General features: G+C 42.6%; 1 protein-coding gene across 3 annotated transcripts in view; it reads left to right on the forward strand.

Annotated features, from left to right (window-relative positions):
* Positions 1 to 19,288, forward strand: part of man2c1 (mannosidase, alpha, class 2C, member 1) — an 80,629-nt gene that overhangs the window by 40,868 nt on the left and 20,473 nt on the right. For 2 of the 3 annotated variants that reach the window (XM_046352122.1, XM_046352124.1), the window contains 8 exons: positions 2,521 to 2,644; positions 3,340 to 3,461; positions 5,050 to 5,147; positions 9,014 to 9,205; positions 9,413 to 9,501; positions 9,641 to 9,735; positions 17,355 to 17,459; positions 18,153 to 18,309. In XM_046352122.1, coding sequence (XP_046208078.1) covers positions 2,521 to 2,644; positions 3,340 to 3,461; positions 5,050 to 5,147; positions 9,014 to 9,205; positions 9,413 to 9,501; positions 9,641 to 9,735; positions 17,355 to 17,459; positions 18,153 to 18,309 — 982 coding nt within the window. The remainder of the gene's footprint in view (positions 1 to 2,520; positions 2,645 to 3,339; positions 3,462 to 5,049; positions 5,148 to 9,013; positions 9,206 to 9,412; positions 9,502 to 9,640; positions 9,736 to 17,354; positions 17,460 to 18,152; positions 18,310 to 19,288) is intronic. The other variant, XM_046352123.1, reaches the window with a different exon arrangement.

Genomic DNA, 19,288 nt, shown 5'->3' on the forward strand with positions numbered 1-19,288 from the left:
CTATATACAGGGGGTACAGGTTAGTAATGAGACTATATACAGAGGGGTACAGGTTAGTATTGAGGATATATACAGGGGTACAGGTTAGTAATGAGGCTATATACAGGGGTACAGGTTAGTAATGAGGCTATATACAGGGGGTACAGGTTAGTAATGAGACTATATACAGGGGGTACAGGTTAGTAATGAGACTATATACAGGGGGTACAGGTTAGTAATGAGGTTATATACAGGGGGTACAGGTTAGTAATGAGACTATATACAGGGGGTACAGGTTAGTAATGAGGCTATATACAGGGGGTACAGGTTAGTAATGAGGTTATATACAGGGGTACAGGTTAGTAATGAGGTTATATACAGGGGTACAGGTTAGTAATGAGACTATATACAGGGGTACAGGTTAGTAATGAGGTTATATACAGGGGTACAGGTTAGTAATGAGGCTATATACAGGGGTACAGGTTAGTAATGAGACTATATACAGGGGGTACAGGTTAGTAATGAGGCTATATACAGGGGTACAGGTTAGTAATGAGGCTATATACAGGGGGTACAGGTTAGTAGTGAGACTATATACAGGGGGTACAGGTTAGTAATGAGACTATATACAGGGGGTACAGGTTAGTAATGAGACTATATACAGGGGTACAGGTTAGTAATGAGGTTATATACAGGGGGTACAGGTTAGTAATGAGACTATATACAGGGGTACAGGTTAGTAATGAGGCTATATACAGGGGGTACAGGTTAGTAATGAGGTTATATACAGGGGGTACAGGTTAGTAATGAGGTTATATACAGGGGGTACAGGTTAGTAATGAGGCTATATACAGGGGGTACAGGTTAGTAATGAGGCTATATACAGGGGGTACAGGTTAGTAATGAGACTATATACAGGGGGTACAGGTTAGTAATGAGGCTATATACAGGGGGTACAGGTTAGTAATGAGACTATCATTTCACTCTGTAATTTAGGTTAGTATTGTGGAGTAACTACAATGTAGTTGATCCATACTGTTTTTCTATCACAGCCATTAAACTCTGTTACTGTTTTAAAGTCACCATTGGCTTCATGGTAATAATAAATAAATAATATGCCATTTAGCAGACGCTTTTATCCAAAGCGACTTACAGTCATGTGTGCATACATTCTACGTATGGGTGGTCCCGGGGATCGAACCCACTACCCTGGCGTTACAAGCGCCATGCTCTACCAACTGAGCTACAGAAGGACCACATGGTGACATCTCTGAGACGTTTCCTTCCTCTCCGGCAGCTGAGTTAGGAAGGACGCCTGTATCTTTGTAGTGACTGGGTGTATTGATACACCATCCAAAGTGTAAATTAATAACTTCACCATGCTCAAAGGGATATTTAAAATTTTACACCAATTTTGTAGCCTTCTTTGCGAGGCATTGGAAAACCTCCCTGGTCTTTGTGGTTGAATCTGTGTTTGTAATTCACTGGTCGACTGAGGGACCTTACAGATAATTGTATGTGTGGGATAGAGAGACGAGGTAGTCATTCGTAAATCATGTTAAACACCATTATTGAACACAGAGTGAGTCCATGCAACTTATTATGTGACTTGTTAAGCTAATGTTTTAACAACAACATGTTTACTACTGAACTGATTTAGGCTTGATATAACAAAGGGGTTGATTGACTCAAGACTTTTCAGCTTTTCATTTTTTTGTATTAATTTCTAAACTGTTCTACAAGTAAAATTCCACTTTGACATTATGGGTATTATGGTATTGGGTGTAGTTCGGTGACACAAAATGTCAATTGAATCCATTTTAAATGCAGGCTGTAAACACAACAACATGTGGAAGAAGTCAAGGACTGTGAATACTCTCTGAAGGCTCTGGTCTCTGAAGGCTCTGGCCTCTGAAGGCTCAGGCCTCTGAAGGCTCTGGTCTCTGAAGGCTCTGGTCTCTGAAGGCTCAGGTCTCTGAAGGCTCTGGTCTCTGAAGGCTCTGATCTCTGAAGGCTCAGGCCTCTGAAGGCTCAGGCCTCTGAAGGCTCTGGCCTCTGAAGGCTCTGGCCTCTGAAGGCTCTGGTCTCTGAAGGCTCTGGTCTCTGAAGGCTCAGGCCTCTGAAGGCTCTGGTCTCTGAAGGCTCAGGCCTCTGAAGGCTCTGGCCTCTGAAGGCTCTGGCCTCTGAAGGCTCTGGTCTCTGAAGGCTCTGGCCTCTGAAGGCTCTGCTCTCTGAAGGCTCTGCTCTCTGAAGGCTCTGGTCTCTGAAGGTCTCTGAAGGCTCTGGTCTCTGAAGGCTCTGGCCTCTGAAGGCTCAGGCCTCTGAAGGCTCAGGCCTCTGAAGGCTCTGGCCTCTGAAGGCTCTGGCCTCTGAAGGCTCTGGCCTCTGAAGGCTCTGGCCTCTGAAGGCTCTGGCTATAGTTGCGTCATTTGAATACATGTATGTAATTGTAACTTGTTTCTTTATTACACTGTAACCATGGATACACGCGTTTCTATACATAATTGACTGTAAGGTGTGTCTTGTTGTTTCTAATCTTAGGGTCCAGATGTCCAGTCCCGACCGGCTCTTCTCTGAGCTCGAGGCGGACTCCTCTCTTCTGTGCACCTGGACTGGAGAACTGTTTCTAGAACTACACAACGGCACCTACACCACACAGGCACAGGTGGGGCCTAATTTGGGCTTCTCAAAGCCTCTCAGAGCTGTTTGTGCCGGACTGTCAACTCTATGGTAATGTTCATGTCCGACATCTGGGACCAGGTTAGGATCTCAAATCAAATCAAATCATCAAATCAAATTTTATTTGTCACATACACATGGTTAGCAGATGTTAATGCGAGTGTAGCGAAATGCTTGTGCTTCTAGTTCCGACAATGCAGTGATAACCAACAAGTAATCTAACTAACAATTCCAAAACTACTGTCTAATACACAGTGTAAGGGGATAAGGAACATGTACATAAGGATATATGAATGAGTGATGGTACAGAGCAGCATAGGCAAGATACAGTAGATGGTATCGTGTACAGTATATACATATGAGATGAGTATGTAAACAAAGTGGCATAGTTAAAGTGGCTAGTGATACATGTATTACATAAAGATGCAGTAGATGATATAAAGTACAGTATATACGTATGCATATGAGATGAATAATGTAGGGTAAGTAACATTATATAAGGTAGCATTGTTTAAAGTGGCAAGTGATATATATTTACATCATTTCCCATCAATTCCCATTATTAAAGTGGCTGGAGTTGAGTCAGTGTCACACCCTACATTGACTTTATTAGTTAGAACTGTTGTTTACTGGGTTTTAATGACATAGTTTATCCCTTTTCCAACCCACGCGTCTCCCCAGATTAAGCTCGGGAATCGTCAGTGTGAGACCTTGCTCCATGACGTTGAGGTGGCCAGCAGCATGGCTCTGTGTCTGGACAAAACGTTCCAGTACCCCTCCGAACCGCTACAAATCCTCTGGAGGTGAAGGCCACACCACACAAAGATATAGACATTTAGCCTCTGGGGTGCTTTTTGAGACAACACATGTTCTCTAAATGGGCAGACATACTATAGAGACAAATTAGATAAACAATTAGCAACTAAAGTTACATAGCGTTGAACTAGGTGAAGTATTTAGCTAACGGAGTTCTTTATTGTTCTGCACAGATAGCGCACGTTGACATGTCCCCTAGGCCCTCAACACTACTAAAACCTTGACATGTCTCCTAGGCCCTCAACACTACTAAAACATTGACATGTCTCCTAGGCCCTCAACACTACTAAAACCTTGACATGTCTCCTAGGCCCTCAACACTACTAAAACCTTGACATGTCTCCTAGGCCCTCAACACTACTAAAACCTTGACATGTCTCCTAGGCCCTCAACACTACTAAAACATTGACATGTCTCCTAGGCCCTCAACACTACTAAAACCTTGACATGTCTCCTAGGCCCTCAACACTACTAAAACCTTGACATGTCTCCTAGGCCCTCAACACTACTAAAACCTTGACATGTCCCCTAGGCCCTCAACACTACTAAAACCTTGACATGTCTCCTAGGCCCTCAACACTACTAAAACCTTGACATGTCTCCTAGGCCCTCAACACTACTAAAACCTTGACATGTCTCCTAGGCCCTCAACACTACTAAAACCTTGACATGTCTCCTAGGCCCTCAACACTAATAAAACCTTGACATGTCTCCTAGGCCCTCAACACTACTAAAACCTTGACATGTCCCCTAGGCCCTCAACACTACTAAAACCTTGACATGTCTCCTAGGCCCTCAACACTACTAAAACCTTGACATGTCTCCTAGGCCCTCAACACTACTAAAACCTTGACATGTCTCCTAGGCCCTCAACACTACTAAAACCTTGACATGACTCCTAGGCCCTCAACACTACTAAAACCTTGACATGTCTCCTAGGCCCTCAACACTACTAAAACCTTGACATGTCTCCTAGGCCCTCAACACTACTAAAACCTTGACATGTCTCCTAGGCCCTCAACACTACTAAAACATTGACATGTCTCCTAGGCCCTCAACACTACTAAAACCTTGACATGTCTCCTAGGCCCTCAACACTACTAAAACCTTGACATGTCTCCTAGGCCCTCAACACTACTAAAACCTTGACATGTCCCCTAGGCCCTCAACACTACTAAAACCTTGACATGTCTCCTAGGCCCTCAACACTACTAAAACCTTGACATGTCCCCTAGGCCCTCAACACTACTAAAACATTGACATGTCCCCTAGGCCCTCAACACTACTAAAACCTTGACATGTCTCCTAGGCCCTCAACACTACTAAAACATTGACATGTCTCCTAGGCCCTCAACACTACTAAAACATTGACATGTCTCCTAGGCCCTCAACACTACTAAAACATTGACATGTCTCCTAGGCCCTCAACACTACTAAAACCTTGACATGTCCCCTAGGCCCTCAACACTACTAAAACATTGACATGTCTCCTAGGCCCTCAACACTACTAAAACCTTGACATGTCCCCTAGGCCCTCAACACTCTACTCTTCCACAATTGTCTTTTGTTTTTCAGGCAGCTCCTCCTGAACCAGTTCCATGATGTGATTCCTGGCACCTGTATAGAGATGGTGGTAGAGGACGCAATGCGATATTATCATGGTATATATCAGGGTATATATCAGCTGTATATTATCAGGGTATATATCAGCACTACGATATTATCAAGGTATATATCAGCACGGTATATATCAGCACTACGATATTATCAAGGTATATATCAGCTGTATATTATCAAGGTATATATCAGCTGTATATTATCAAGGTATATATCAGCACTACGATATTATCAAGGTATATATCAGCTGTATATTATCAAGGTATATCTCAGCTGTATATTATCAAGGCATATATCAGCACTACGATATTATCAAGGTATATATCAGCTGTATATTATCAGGGTATATATCAGGGTAAATATCAGCTGTATATTATCAGGGTATATATCAGCACTACGATATTATCAAGTTATATAACAGCACTACGATATTATCAAGGTATATATCAGCTGTATATTATCAAGGTATATATCAGCTGTATATTATCAGGGTATATATCAGGGTAAATATCAGCTGTATATTATCAAGGTATATATCAGCTGTATATTATCAGGGTATATAACAGCTGTATATTATCAGGGTATATATCAGGGTAAATATCAGCTGTATATTATCAAGGTATATATCAGCTGTATATTATCAGGGTATATAACAGCTGTATATTATCAGGGTATATATCAGCTGTATATTATCAGGGTATATATCAGGGTAAATATCAGCTGTATATTATCAGGGTATATATCAGCTGTATATTATCAGGGTATATAACAGCTGTATATTATCAAGGTATATATCAGCTGTATATTATCAGGGTATATAACAGCTGTATATTATCAGGGTATATATCAGGGTAAATATCAGCTGTATATTATCAAGGTATATATCAGCTGTATATTATCAGGGTATATAACAGCTGTATATTATCAGGGTATATAACAGCTGTATATTATCAAGGTATATATCAGCTGTATATTATCAGGGTATATATCAGGGTAAATATCAGCTGTATATTATCAAGGTATATATCAGCTGTATATTATCAGGGTATATAACAGCTGTATATTATCAGGGTATATATCAGCTGTATATTATCAGGGTATATATCAGCACTACGATATTACCAAGGTATATATCAGCTGTATATTATCAGGGTATATAACAGCTGTATATTATCAGGGTATATATCAGGGTAAATATCAGCTGTATATTATCAAGGTATATATCAGCTGTATATTATCAAGGTATATATCAGCTGTATATTATCAGGGTATATATCAGCTGTATATTATCAGGGTATATATCAGCTGTATATTATCAGGGTATATAACAGCTGTAAATTATCAGGGTATATATCAGCACTATGATATTACCAAGGTATATATCACCTGTATATTATCAAGGTATATATCAGCTGTATATTATCAGGGTATATATCAGCTGTATATTATCAGGGTATATTATCAGGGTATATTATCAGCTGTATATTATCAGGGTATATATCAGCTGTATATTATCAAGGTATATATCAGGGTATATAACAGCTGTATATTATCAAGGTATATATCAGGGTATATAACAGCTGTATATTATCAGGGTATATATCAGCTGTATATTATCAAGGTATATATCAGCTGTATATTATCAGGGTATATATCAGCACTACGATATTATCAAGGTATATATCAGCTGTATATTATCAGGGTATATATCAGCTGTATATTATCAGGGTATATATCAGCTGTATATTATCAAGGTATATCTCAGCTGTATATTATCAAGGCATATATCAGCACTACGATATTATCAAGGTATATATCAGCTGTATATTATCAGGGTATATATCAGGGTAAATATCAGCTGTATATTATCAGGGTATATATCAGCACTACGATATTATCAAGTTATATAACAGCACTACGATATTATCAAGGTATATATCAGCTGTATATTATCAAGGTATATATCAGCTGTATATTATCAGGGTATATATCAGGGTAAATATCAGCTGTATATTATCAAGGTATATATCAGCTGTATATTATCAGGGTATATAACAGCTGTATATTATCAGGGTATATATCAGGGTAAATATCAGCTGTATATTATCAAGGTATATATCAGCTGTATATTATCAGGGTATATAACAGCTGTATATTATCAGGGTATATATCAGCACTACGATATTACCAAGGTATATATCAGCTGTATATTATCAGGGTATATATCAGGGTAAATATCAGCTGTATATTATCAGGGTATATATCAGCTGTATATTATCAGGGTATATAACAGCTGTATATTATCAAGGTATATATCAGCTGTATATTATCAGGGTATATAACAGCTGTATATTATCAGGGTATATATCAGGGTAAATATCAGCTGTATATTATCAAGGTATATATCAGCTGTATATTATCAGGGTATATAACAGCTGTATATTATCAGGGTATATAACAGCTATATATTATCAAGGTATATATCAGCTGTATATTATCAGGGTATATATCAGGGTAAATATCAGCTGTATATTATCAAGGTATATATCAGCTGTATATTATCAGGGTATATAACAGCTGTATATTATCAGGGTATATATCAGCTGTATATTATCAGGGTATATATCAGCACTACGATATTACCAAGGTATATATCAGCTGTATATTATCAGGGTATATAACAGCTGTATATTATCAGGGTATATATCAGGGTAAATATCAGCTGTATATTATCAAGGTATATATCAGCTGTATATTATCAAGGTATATATCAGCTGTATATTATCAGGGTATATATCAGCTGTATATTATCAGGGTATATATCAGCTGTATATTATCAGGGTATATATCAGCACTACGATATTACCAAGGTATATATCAGCTGTATATTATCAGGGTATATAACAGCTGTATATTATCAGGGTATGTATCAGGGTAAATATCAGCTGTATATTATCAAGGTATATATCAGCTGTATATTATCAAGGTATATATCAGCTGTATATTATCAGGGTATATATCAGCTGTATATTATCAGGGTATATTATCAGGGTATATATCAGCTGTATATTATCAGGGTATATTATCAGGGTATATTATCAGCTGTATATTATCAAGGTATATATCAGCTGTATATTATCAGGGTATATATCAGCACTACGATATTATCAAGGTATATATCAGCTGTATATTATCAGGGTATATATCAGCTGTATATTATCAGGGTATATATCAGCTGTATATTATCAGGGTATATATCCGCACTACGATATTATCAAGGTATATATCAGCTGTATATTATCAGGGTATATATCAGCTGTATATTATCAGGGTATATAACAGCTGTATATTATCAGGGTATATTATCAGGGTATATATCAGCTGTATATTATCAGGGTATATAACAGCTGTATATTATCAGGGTATATATCAGCTGTATATTATCAGGGTATATAACAGCTGTATATTATCAGGGTATATAACAGCTGTATATTATCAGGGTATATTATCAGGGTATATAACAGCTGTATATTATCAGGGTATATATCAGCTGTATATTATCAGGGTATATAACAGCTGTATATTATCAGGGTATATAACAGCTGTATATTATCAGGGTATATATCAGCTGTATATTATCAGGGTATATTATCAGGGTATATAACAGCTGTATATTATCAGGGTATATTATCAGGGTATATATCAGCTGTATATTATCAAGGTATATTATCAGGGTATATAACAGCTGTATATTATCAGGGTATATATCAGGGTAAATATCAGCTGTATATTACCAGGGTATATGAAAAAATACCATAATGACAATAGCAGACCGTTTTTATTTTTAGAAAAAGTCACAAACTTAAACCATTCCATGTGGAGTGTGAACCCCAATTCCTGTGTGTGTGCCACTGTCTCTCAGACATCCGTACCGTGGGGACCAGACTGCTGCGTGTTTCCTGTCGGGCCCTGGGGTCTGAAGGGACTATGACCCAGACAGGAGACTCTGACAGTACTGCTACTTCCGTTGCTGTCCTCAACACCCTGCCCTGGGAACGCACCGAGGTTCTCCCACTGACAGGGGGCGCTCCTGATCATCAACAACCATGCCTAGGTACCGTAGCTGACTACACAGTGTGAATACTCACAGATCATTGATGCAGTTACTCAACCACAATACAAAATGGTGTTGTTCTTTCACAATTGAACTTGTAGGTTATTTAGAGGTGATGCATAGTGAAACAGTTGGAGCTGTACCTGCATGTCAGATGTCTACATCGCTCCGTCTGCCGTTGTGAACATTACATGTGTTATTCTGTAGCTCTGGTGACAGTCCCCAGTGTTGGTGTAGTTTCTGTCCGTGATGCCACTGCTACCAAACCTGTCCCTCTGGTCTCCGTCAAGGTTCAGGTAAATATACACTACATGGCTGTGGGACATTTCATTTGATTCATGGGAATAGTTCTTTAAATGTCGCTTTTATTTGGCGCTTTCAGTTGACTGTGACTCTTCCGTTGATAATCTTAGTTTGAATGTTGTTCTATCATAGGTTGATGGTACTGTCCTCATGGAGAATGGGATATTACGTGCTGTTGTTAATAAGGATGGATGCCTGGCTTCCTTGTACCTGGTCGAGACTAACAGGTAAAATCCCATCCTCAGAAGGCGCGTTCACACTGCACCTCAGCCCTGTGGCTAAGAGCCTCCTCCTCAGCCCTGTGGCTAAGAGCCTCCTCCTCAGCCCTGTGTCTAAGAGCCTCCTCCTCAGCCCTGTGGCTAAGAGCCTCCTCCTCAGCCCTGTGGCTAAGAGCCTCCTCCTCAGCCCTGTGGCTAAGAGCCTCCTCAGCCCTGTGGCTAAGAGCCTCCTCCTCAGCCCTGTGCCTAAGAGCCTCCTCCTCAGCCCTGTGTCTAAGAGCCTCCTCAGCCCTGTGTCGAAGAGCCTCCTCAGCCCTGTGTCTAAGAGCCTCCTCAGCCCTGTGTCTAAGAGCCTCCTCAGCCCTGTGTCGAAGAGCCTCCTCAGCCCTGTGACGAAGAGCCTCCTCAGCCCTGTGGCTAAGAGCCTCCTCCTCAGCCCTGTGTCTAAGAGCCTCCTCAGCCCTGTGTCTAAGAGCCTCCTCAGCCCTGTGTCTAAGAGCCTCCTCAGCCCTGTGGCTAAGAGCCTCCTCCTCAGCCCTGTGTCTAAGAGCCTCCTCAGCCCTGTGACTAAGAGGCTCCTCAGCCCTGTGTCTAAGAGCCTCCTCAGCCCTGTGACTAAGAGCCTCCTCAGCCCTGTGACTAAGAGCCTCCTCAGCCCTGTGACTAAGAGCCTCCTCAGCCTTGGGCTAAGGGAGATTTTAGCCCGGGGCTAACTGAGTGTTCACACTTGCACATTCTGAAGTGGGCTAGGATCAATCTTATCCCAGGGCTATCTGGCCCTGCTCCGGAGTAGGAACACAGAAACACTGTGCTAAAATAGCCCGTCTGAAACGGGATCAAGAACAACACAGAATTTTCACTGTCCAATCACAAAAGCGTCACTTTCACTTAATTTGCATATGCCTGTGATGTGTTCTGCACGCTCTTTCATCCTTCCATCTGAAGACAAAATCCTCCCAGAAAAAAACAGTTGCTATGCAGGGTTAGGGTTAGGGTAAAACAGTTGCTATGCAGGGTTAGGGTAAAACAGTTGCTATGCAGAGTTAGGGTTAGGGTAAAACAGTTGCTATGCAGGGTTAGGGTAAAACAGTTGCTATGCAGGGTTAGGGTAAAACAGTTGCTATGCAGGGTTAGGGTAAAACAGTTGCTATGCAGGGTTAGGGTAAAACAGTTGCTATGCAGGGTTAGGGTAAAACAGTTGCTATGCAGGGTTAGGGTTAGGGTAAAACAGTTGCTATGCAGGGTTAGGGTTAGGGTAAAACAGTTGCTATGCAGGGTTAGGGTAAAACAGTTGCTATGCAGGGTTAGGGTAAAACAGTTGCTATGCAGGGTTAGGGTTAGGGTAAAACAGTTGCTATGCAGGGTTAGGGTTAGGGTAAAACAGTTGCTATGCAGGGTTAGGGTTAGGGTAAAACAGTTGCTATGCAGGGTTAGGGTTAGGGTAAAACAGTTGCTATGCAGGGTTAGGGTTAGGGTAAAACAGTTGCTATGCAGGGTTAGGGTTAGGGTAAAACAGTTGCTATGCAGGGTTAGGGTTAGGGTAAAACAGTTGCTATGCAGGGTTAGGGTTAGGGTAAAACAGTTGCTATGCAGGGTTAGGGTTAGGTAAAACAGTTGCTATGCAGGGTTAGGGTTAGGGTAAAACAGTTGCTATGCAGGGTTAGGGTTAGGGTAAAACAGTTGCTATGCAGGGTTAGGGTTAGGGTAAAACAGTTGCTATGCAGGGTTAGGGTTAGGGTAAAACAGTTGCTATGCAGGGTTAGGGTAAAACAGTTGCTATGCAGGGTTAGGGTTAGGGTAAAACAGTTGCTATGCAGGGTTAGGGTTAGGGTAAAACAGTTGCTATGCAGGGTTAGGGTTAGGGTAAAACAGTTGCTATGCAGAGTTAGGGTTAGGGTAAAACAGTTGCTATGCAGAGTTAGGGTTAGGGTAAAACAGTTGCTATGCAGGGTTAGGGTTAGGGTAAAACAGTTGCTATGCAGGGTTAGGGTTAGGGTAAAACAGTTGCTATGCACGGTTAGGGTTAGGGTAAAACAGTTGCTATGCAGGGTTAGGGTAAAACAGTTGCTATGCACGGTTAGGGTTAGGGTAAAACAGTTGCTATGCAGGGTTAGGGTTAGGGTAAAACAGTTGCTATGCAGGGTTAGGGTTAGGGTAAAACAGTTGCTATGCAGGGTTAGGGTAAAACAGTTGCTATGCAGGGTTAGGGGGTAAAACAGTTGCTATGCAGGGTTAGGGTAAAACAGGTTATGCAGTTAGGGTAAAACAGTTGTTGCAGGGTTAGGGTAAAACAGTTGCTATGCAGGGGGTTAGGGTAAAACAGTTGCTATGCAGGGTTAGGGTAAAACAGTTGCTATGCACGGTTAGGGTTAGGGTAAAACAGTTGCTATGCAGGGTTAGGGTAAAACAGTTGCTATGCAGGGTTAGGGTTAGGGTAAAACAGTTGCTATGCAGGGTTAGGGTTAGGGTAAAACAGTTGCTATGCAGGGTTAGGGTTAGGTAAAACAGTTGCTATGCAGGGTTAGGGGGTAAAACAGTTGCTATGCAGGGTTAGGGTTAGGGTAAAACAGTTGCTATGCAGGGTTAGGGTTAGGGTAAAACAGTTGCTATGCAGGGTTAGGGTTAGGGTAAAACAGTTGCTATGCAGGGTTAGGGTTAGGGTAAAACAGTTGCTATGCAGGGTTAGGGTTAGGGTAAAACAGTTGCTATGCAGGGTTAGGGTTAGGGTAAAACAGTTGCTATGCAGGGTTAGGGTTAGGGTAAAACAGTTGCTATGCAGGGTTAGGGTTAGGGTAAAACAGTTGCTATGCAGGGTTAGGGTTAGGGTAAAACAGTTGCTATGCAGGGTTAGGGTTAGGGTAAAACAGTTGCTATGCAGGGTTAGGGTTAGGGTAAAACAGTTGCTATGCAGGGTTAGGGTTAGGGTAAAACAGTTGCTATGCAGGGTTAGGGTTAGGTAAAACAGTTGCTATGCAGGGTTAGGGTTAGGGTAAAACAGTTGCTATGCAGGGTTAGGGTTAGGGTAAAACAGTTGCTATGCAGGGTTAGGGTTAGGGTTAAAACAGTTGCTATGCAGGGTTAGGGTTAGGTAAAACAGTTGCTATGCAGGGTTAGGGTTAGGGTAAAACAGTTGCTATGCAGGGTTAGGGTTAGGGTAAAACAGTTGCTATGCAGGGTTAGGGTTAGGGTAAAACAGTTGCTATGCAGGGTTAGGGTAAAACAGTTGCTATGCAGGGTTAGGGTTAGGGTAAAACAGTTGCTATGCAGGGTTAGGGTTAGGGTAAAACAGTTGCTATGCAGGGTTAGGGTTAGGGTAAAACAGTTGCTATGCAGGGTTAGGGTAAAACAGTTGCTATGCTAGGGTTAGGGTAAAACAGTTGCTATGCAGGGTTAGGGTAAAACAGTTGCTATGCAGGGTTAGGGTTAGGGTAAAACAGTTGCTATGCAGGGTTTAGGTTAGGGTTAGGGTTAGGGTAAAACAGTTGCTATGCAGGGGGTTAGGGTAAAACAGTTGCTATGCAGGGTTAGGGTAAAACAGTTGCTATGCAGGGTTAGGGTTAGGGTAAAACAGTTGCTATGCAGGGTTAGGGTTAGGGTAAAACAGTTGCTATGCAGGGTTAGGGTTAGGGTAAAACAGTTGCTATGCAGGGTTAGGGTAAAACAGTTGCTATGCAGGGTTAGGGTAAAACAGTTGCTATGCAGGGTTAGGGTAAAACAGTTGCTATGCAGGGTTAGGGTAAAACAGTTGCTATGCAGGGTTAGGGTTAGGGTAAAACAGTTGCTATGCAGGGTTAGGGTAAAACAGTTGCTATGCAGGGTTAGGGTTAGGGTAAAACAGTTGCTATGCAGGGTTAGGGTTAGGGTAAAACAGTTGCTATGCAGGGTTAGGGTTAGGGTAAAACAGTTGCTATGCAGGGTTAGGGTAAAACAGTTGCTATGCAGGGTTAGGGTTAGGGTAAAACAGTTGCTAACAGGGTTAGGGTAAAACAGTTGCTATGCAGGGTTAGGGTTAGGGTAAAACAGTTGCTATGCAGGGTTAGGGTTAGGGTAAAACAGTTGCTATGCAGGGTTAGGGTTAAAACAGTTGCTATGCAGGGTTAGGGTTAGGGTAAAACAGTTGCTATGCAGGGTTAGGGTTAGGGTAAAACAGTTGCTATGCAGGGTTAGGGGTAAAACAGTTGCTATGCAGGGTTAGGGTAAAACAGTTGCTATGCAGGGTTAGGGTAAAACAGTTGCTATGCAGGGTTAGGGTAAAACAGTTGCTATGCAGGGTTAGGGTTAGGGTAAAACAGTTGCTATGCACGGTTAGGGTTAGGGTAAAACAGTTGCTATGCAGGTTAGGGTTAGGGTAAAACAGTTGCTATGCACAGTTGCTTGCACGGTTAGGGTTAGGGTTATGCAGGGTTAAAACAGTTGCTATGCAGGGTTAGGGTTAGGGTAAAACAGTTGCTATGCAGTAAAACAGTTGCTATGCAGGGTTAGGGTTAGGTAAAACAGTTGCTATGCAGGGTTAGGGTAAAACAGTTGCTATGCAGGGTTAGGGTAAAACAGTTGCTATGCAGGGTTAGAGTTAGGGTAAAACAGTTGCTATGCAGGGTTAGGGTAAAACAGTTGCTATGCAGGGTTAGGGTTAGGGTAAAACAGTTGCTATGCAGGGTTAGGGTAAAACAGTTGCTATGCAGGGTTAGGGTTAGGGTAAAACAGTTGCTATGCAGGGTTAGGGTAAAACAGTTGCTATGCAGGGTTAGGGTAAAACAGTTGCTATGCAGGGTTAGGGTTAGGGTAAAACAGTTGCTATGCAGGGTTAGGGTTAGGGTAAAACAGTTGCTATGCAGGGTTAGGGTTAGGGTAAAACAGTTGCTATGCAGGGTTAGGGTTAGGGTAAAACAGTTGCTATGCAGGGTTAGGGTAAAACAGTTGCTATGCAGGGTTAGGGTTAGGGTAAAACAGTTGCTATGCAGGGTTAGGGTAAAACAGTTGCTATGCAGGGTTAGGGTTAGGGTAAAACAGTTGCTATGCAGGGTTAGGGTAAAACAGTTGCTATGCAGGGTTAGGGTTAGGGTAAAACAGTTGCTATGCAGGGTTAGGGTTAGGGTAAAACAGTTGCTATGCAGGGTTAGGGTAAAACAGTTGCTATGCAGGGTTAGGGTAAAACAGTTGCTATGCAGGGTTAGGGTAAAACAGTTGCTATGCACGGTTAGGGTTAGGGTAAAACAGTTGCTATGCAGGGTTAGGGTTAGGGTAAAACAGTTGCTATGCAGGGTTAGGGTTAGGGTAAAACAGTTGCTATGCACGGTTAGGGTTAGGGTAAAACAGTTGCTATGCAGGGTTAGGGTTAGGGTAAAACAGTTGCTATGCAGGGTTAGGGTTAGGGTAAAACAGTTGCTATGCAGGGTTAGGGTAAAACAGTTGCTATGCAGGGTTAGGGTAAAACAGTTGCTATGCAGGGTTAGGGTTAGGGTAAAACAGTTGCTATGCAGGGTTAGGGTTAGGGTAAAACAGTTGCTAGGGTTAGGGTTAGGGTAAAACAGTTGCTATGCAGGGTTAGGGTAAAACAGTTGCTATGCAGGGTTAGGGTTAGGGTAAAACAGTTGCTATGCAGGGTTAGGGTTAGGGTAAAACAGTTGCTATGCACGGTTAGGGTTAGGGTAAAACAGTTGCTATGCACGGTTAGGGTTAGGGTAAAACAGTTGCTATGCAGGGTTAGGGTTAGGGTAAAACAGTTGCTATGCAGGGTTAGGGTTAGGGTAAAACAGTTGCTATGCAGGGTTAGGGTAAAACAGTTGCTATGCAGGGTTAGGGTAAAACAGTTGCTATGCAGGGTTAGGGTAAAACAGTTGCTATGCAGGGTTAGGGTAAAACAGTTGCTATGCAGGGTTAGGGTTAGGGTAAAACAGTTGCTATGCAGGGTTAGGGTTAGGGTAAAACAGTTGCTATGCAGGGTTAGGGTTAGGGTAAAACAGTTGCTATGCAGGGTTAGGGTAAAACAGTTGCTATGCAGGGTTAGGGTAAAACAGTTGCTATGCAGGGGTAAAACAGTTGCTATGCAGGGTTAGGGTAAAACAGTTGCTATGCAGGGTTAGGGTAAAACAGGTTGCAGGGTTAGGGGGTAAAACAGTTGCTATGCAGGGTTAGGGTTAGGGTAAAACAGTTGCTATGCAGGGTTAGGGTTAGGGTAAAACAGTTGCTATGCAGGGTTAGGGTAAAACAGTTGCTATGCAGGGTTAGGGTTAGGGTAAAACAGTTGCTATGCAGGGTTAGGGTTAAACAGTTGCTATGCAGGGTTAGGGTTAAACAGTTGCTATGCAGGGTTAGGGTTAGGGTAAAACAGTTGCTATGCAGGGTTAGGGTTAGGGTAAAACAGTTGCTATGCAGGGTTAGGGTAAAACAGTTGCTATGCAGGCAGGCTAACATCTTCTCACTTAGTCAACTGAAACTCTACAGCGGGAAGGACAAGAAACCTGAGTCGAGAAACCTGCCTATTTTCCTCAATTAGGTAATGTCACGATTCCAAAGCTATACGATGTTACAGGAAACAAGTTCATTATCTCACATCTCGAAAAAGATTTGCAATGTTTACCTTCATGCTAATGTTGTTTTTTTGAGCTAGCGCCCAATTGACTCCCATTCACTCCTTGAAGGAGAGCTCTGCTTGTCCCAAAATTTCCCAGAATGCAGCAGGACATTGACAACGCATGGGCAACGTACACACTGGGCGTCAATACGATTTCAATGGAGTATCGCATCTCCTCAAAAGTAAAGTATCTCTGTCAGGTTAGAGGTCATTTGTAGTTGTAGGTAGGGGTGAAGTGGGGGGAGGGGTCAATGTAAATTGTCCGGGTGGCCATTTAATTAATTATTCAGCGGTCTTATGACTTGGAGGTAGAAGCTGTTAAGGAGCCTCTTGGTCCTAGACTTGGTACTCCGGGACCACTTGCCGTGCGGTAGTCTATGACTTGGGTGACCGGAGTCTTTGACAATTCTTTGGCCCTTCCTCTGACACCGCCTGGTATATAGGTCCTGGATGGCAGGAAGCTTAGCTTCAGTGATGTACTGGGCAAGAACGCACTTCCCTCTGTAGCGCCTTACAGTCGGATGCTGAGCAAGGTCCATACCAGGCGGTGATGCAACCAGTCAGGATGCTCTCGATGGTGCAGCTGTAGAACTTGGGGACCCCATACCAAATCTTCATGTTTTCACCATCTACATGTTTTAATGGTTATAACATTGGTGGTGTGACAGAGATACAATGTTGGTCACACACACACTCACACACAGACTGTAGGGGCGTAGAGATTACTGTACACACACACACACACACACACACACACACACACACACACACACACACACACACACACACACACACACACACACACACACACACACACACACTCACACACAGACTGTAGGGGCGTAGAGATTACTGTACACACACACACACACACACACACACACACACACACACACACACACACACACACACACACACACACACACACACACACACACACACACACACACACACACACACACACACACACACACACACACACACAGCGAGAATGAAACCGTTCCCCCTCTCACACAGCGAGAATGAAACCGTTCTCTCTCTCTCTGTGTTCCAGAGAGGCGATATCTCACGGTTGCCATGGGAACCAGTTTGTGCTGTTTGATGATGTTCCTCTGTACTGGGACGCCTGGGACGTGATGGACTACCACCTACAGACACGGTGAGAGAAGCATCCTGCTTCCTGTTCTCATCGGGCTGGCCGATATAACGGGGTCGTGTTCATTAGGACTCACCCCTCGTAGCCTGGTTCCTCTCCACCCGGCACAGCCAGAAGAGGACTGGCCACCCTTCATAGCCTGGTTCCTCTCTAGGTTTCTTCCTAGGTTTTGGCCTTTCTAGGGAGTTTTTCCTAGCCACCGTGCTTCTACACCTGCATTGCTTGCTGTTTGGGGTTTTAGGCTGGGTTTCTGTACAGCACTTTGAGATATCAGCTGATGTACGAAGGGCTATATAAATACATTTGATTTGATTTGAACTGTTGAATGGGGGATAAAATAAGAAATCATCTATTAACGTTTGAAAATCTTGGCCATGTTAATATATAATAATAATATATGCCATTTAGCAGACGCTTTTATCCAAAGCGACTTACAGTCATGTGTGCATACATTCTACGTATGGGTGGTCCCGGGGATCGAACCCACTACCCTGGCGTTACAAGCGCCATGCTCTACCAACTGAGCTACAGAAGGACCACATGTTCTGTTATAATCTCTACCCGGCAAAGCCAGAAGAGGACTGGCCACCCCTCATAGCCTCTGACCTTCCTATAGGAAGCCGGTAGTAGAGGTGGAGTCTCCTGTCCAGGCCTCATCTCCAAGGGGTCTAACTCTGACCTCTGACCTTCCTATAGGAAGCCTGTAGTAGAGGTGGTGTCTCCTGTCCAGATAGCATCTCCAGGAGGACTGAGAGGCAGTGTGACCTTCACTCTCAGAATCAGTGATAAGAGCACCATCACCCAGGAGATCATCCTGGATGCCATGTGTCCTTATTTCAAGTTCAACACTCAGGTACTGTAGACACCATGTGTCCTCATCAAGGTAAATACTCAGGTACTGTAGACACCATGTGTCCTTATATCAAGTTCAACACTCAGGTACTGTAGACACCATGTGTCCTCATATCAAGGTAAATACTCAGGTACTGTAGACACCATGTGTCCTTATATCAAGTTCAACACTCAGGTACTGTAGACACCATGTGTCCTCATATCAAGGTAAATACTCAGGTACTGTAGACACCATGTGTCCTTATATCAAGTTCAACACTCAGGTACTGTAGACACCATGTGTCCTTATATCAAGTTCAACACTCAGGTACTGTAGACACCATGTGTCCTCATATCAAGGTAAATACTCAGGTACTGTAGACACCATGTGTCCTTATATCAAGTTCAACACTCAGGTACTGTAGACACCATGTGTCCTCATATCAAGGTAAATACTCAGGTACTGTAGACACCATGTGTCCTTATATCAAGTTCAACACTCAGGTACTGTAGACACCATGTGTCCTTATATCAAGTTCAACACTCAGGTACTGTAGACACCATGTGTCCTCATATCAAGGTAAATACTCAGGTACTGTAGACACCATGTGTCCTCATATCAAGGTAAATACTCAGGTACTGTAGACACCATGTGTCCTTATTTCAAGTTCAACACTCAGGTACTGTAGACACCATGTGTCCTCATATCAAGGTAAATACTCAGGTACTGTAGACACCATGTGTCCTCATATCAAGGTAAATACTCAGGTACTGTAGACACCATGTGTCCTCATATCAAGGTAAATACCCAGGTACTGTAGACACCATGTGTCCTCATATCAAGGTAAATACTCAGGTACTGTAGACACCATGTGTCCTCATATCAAGGTAAATACTCAGGTACTGTAGACACCATGTGTCCTCATATCAAGGTAAATACTCAGGTACTGTAGACACCATGTGTCCTCATATCAAGGTAAATACTCAGGTACTGTAGACAC

The sequence above is a fragment of the Oncorhynchus gorbuscha genome, linkage group LG06, assembly GCF_021184085.1.
Source record: "Oncorhynchus gorbuscha isolate QuinsamMale2020 ecotype Even-year linkage group LG06, OgorEven_v1.0, whole genome shotgun sequence".
In the NCBI taxonomy this organism is placed as follows: Eukaryota; Metazoa; Chordata; class Actinopteri; order Salmoniformes; family Salmonidae; genus Oncorhynchus; species Oncorhynchus gorbuscha.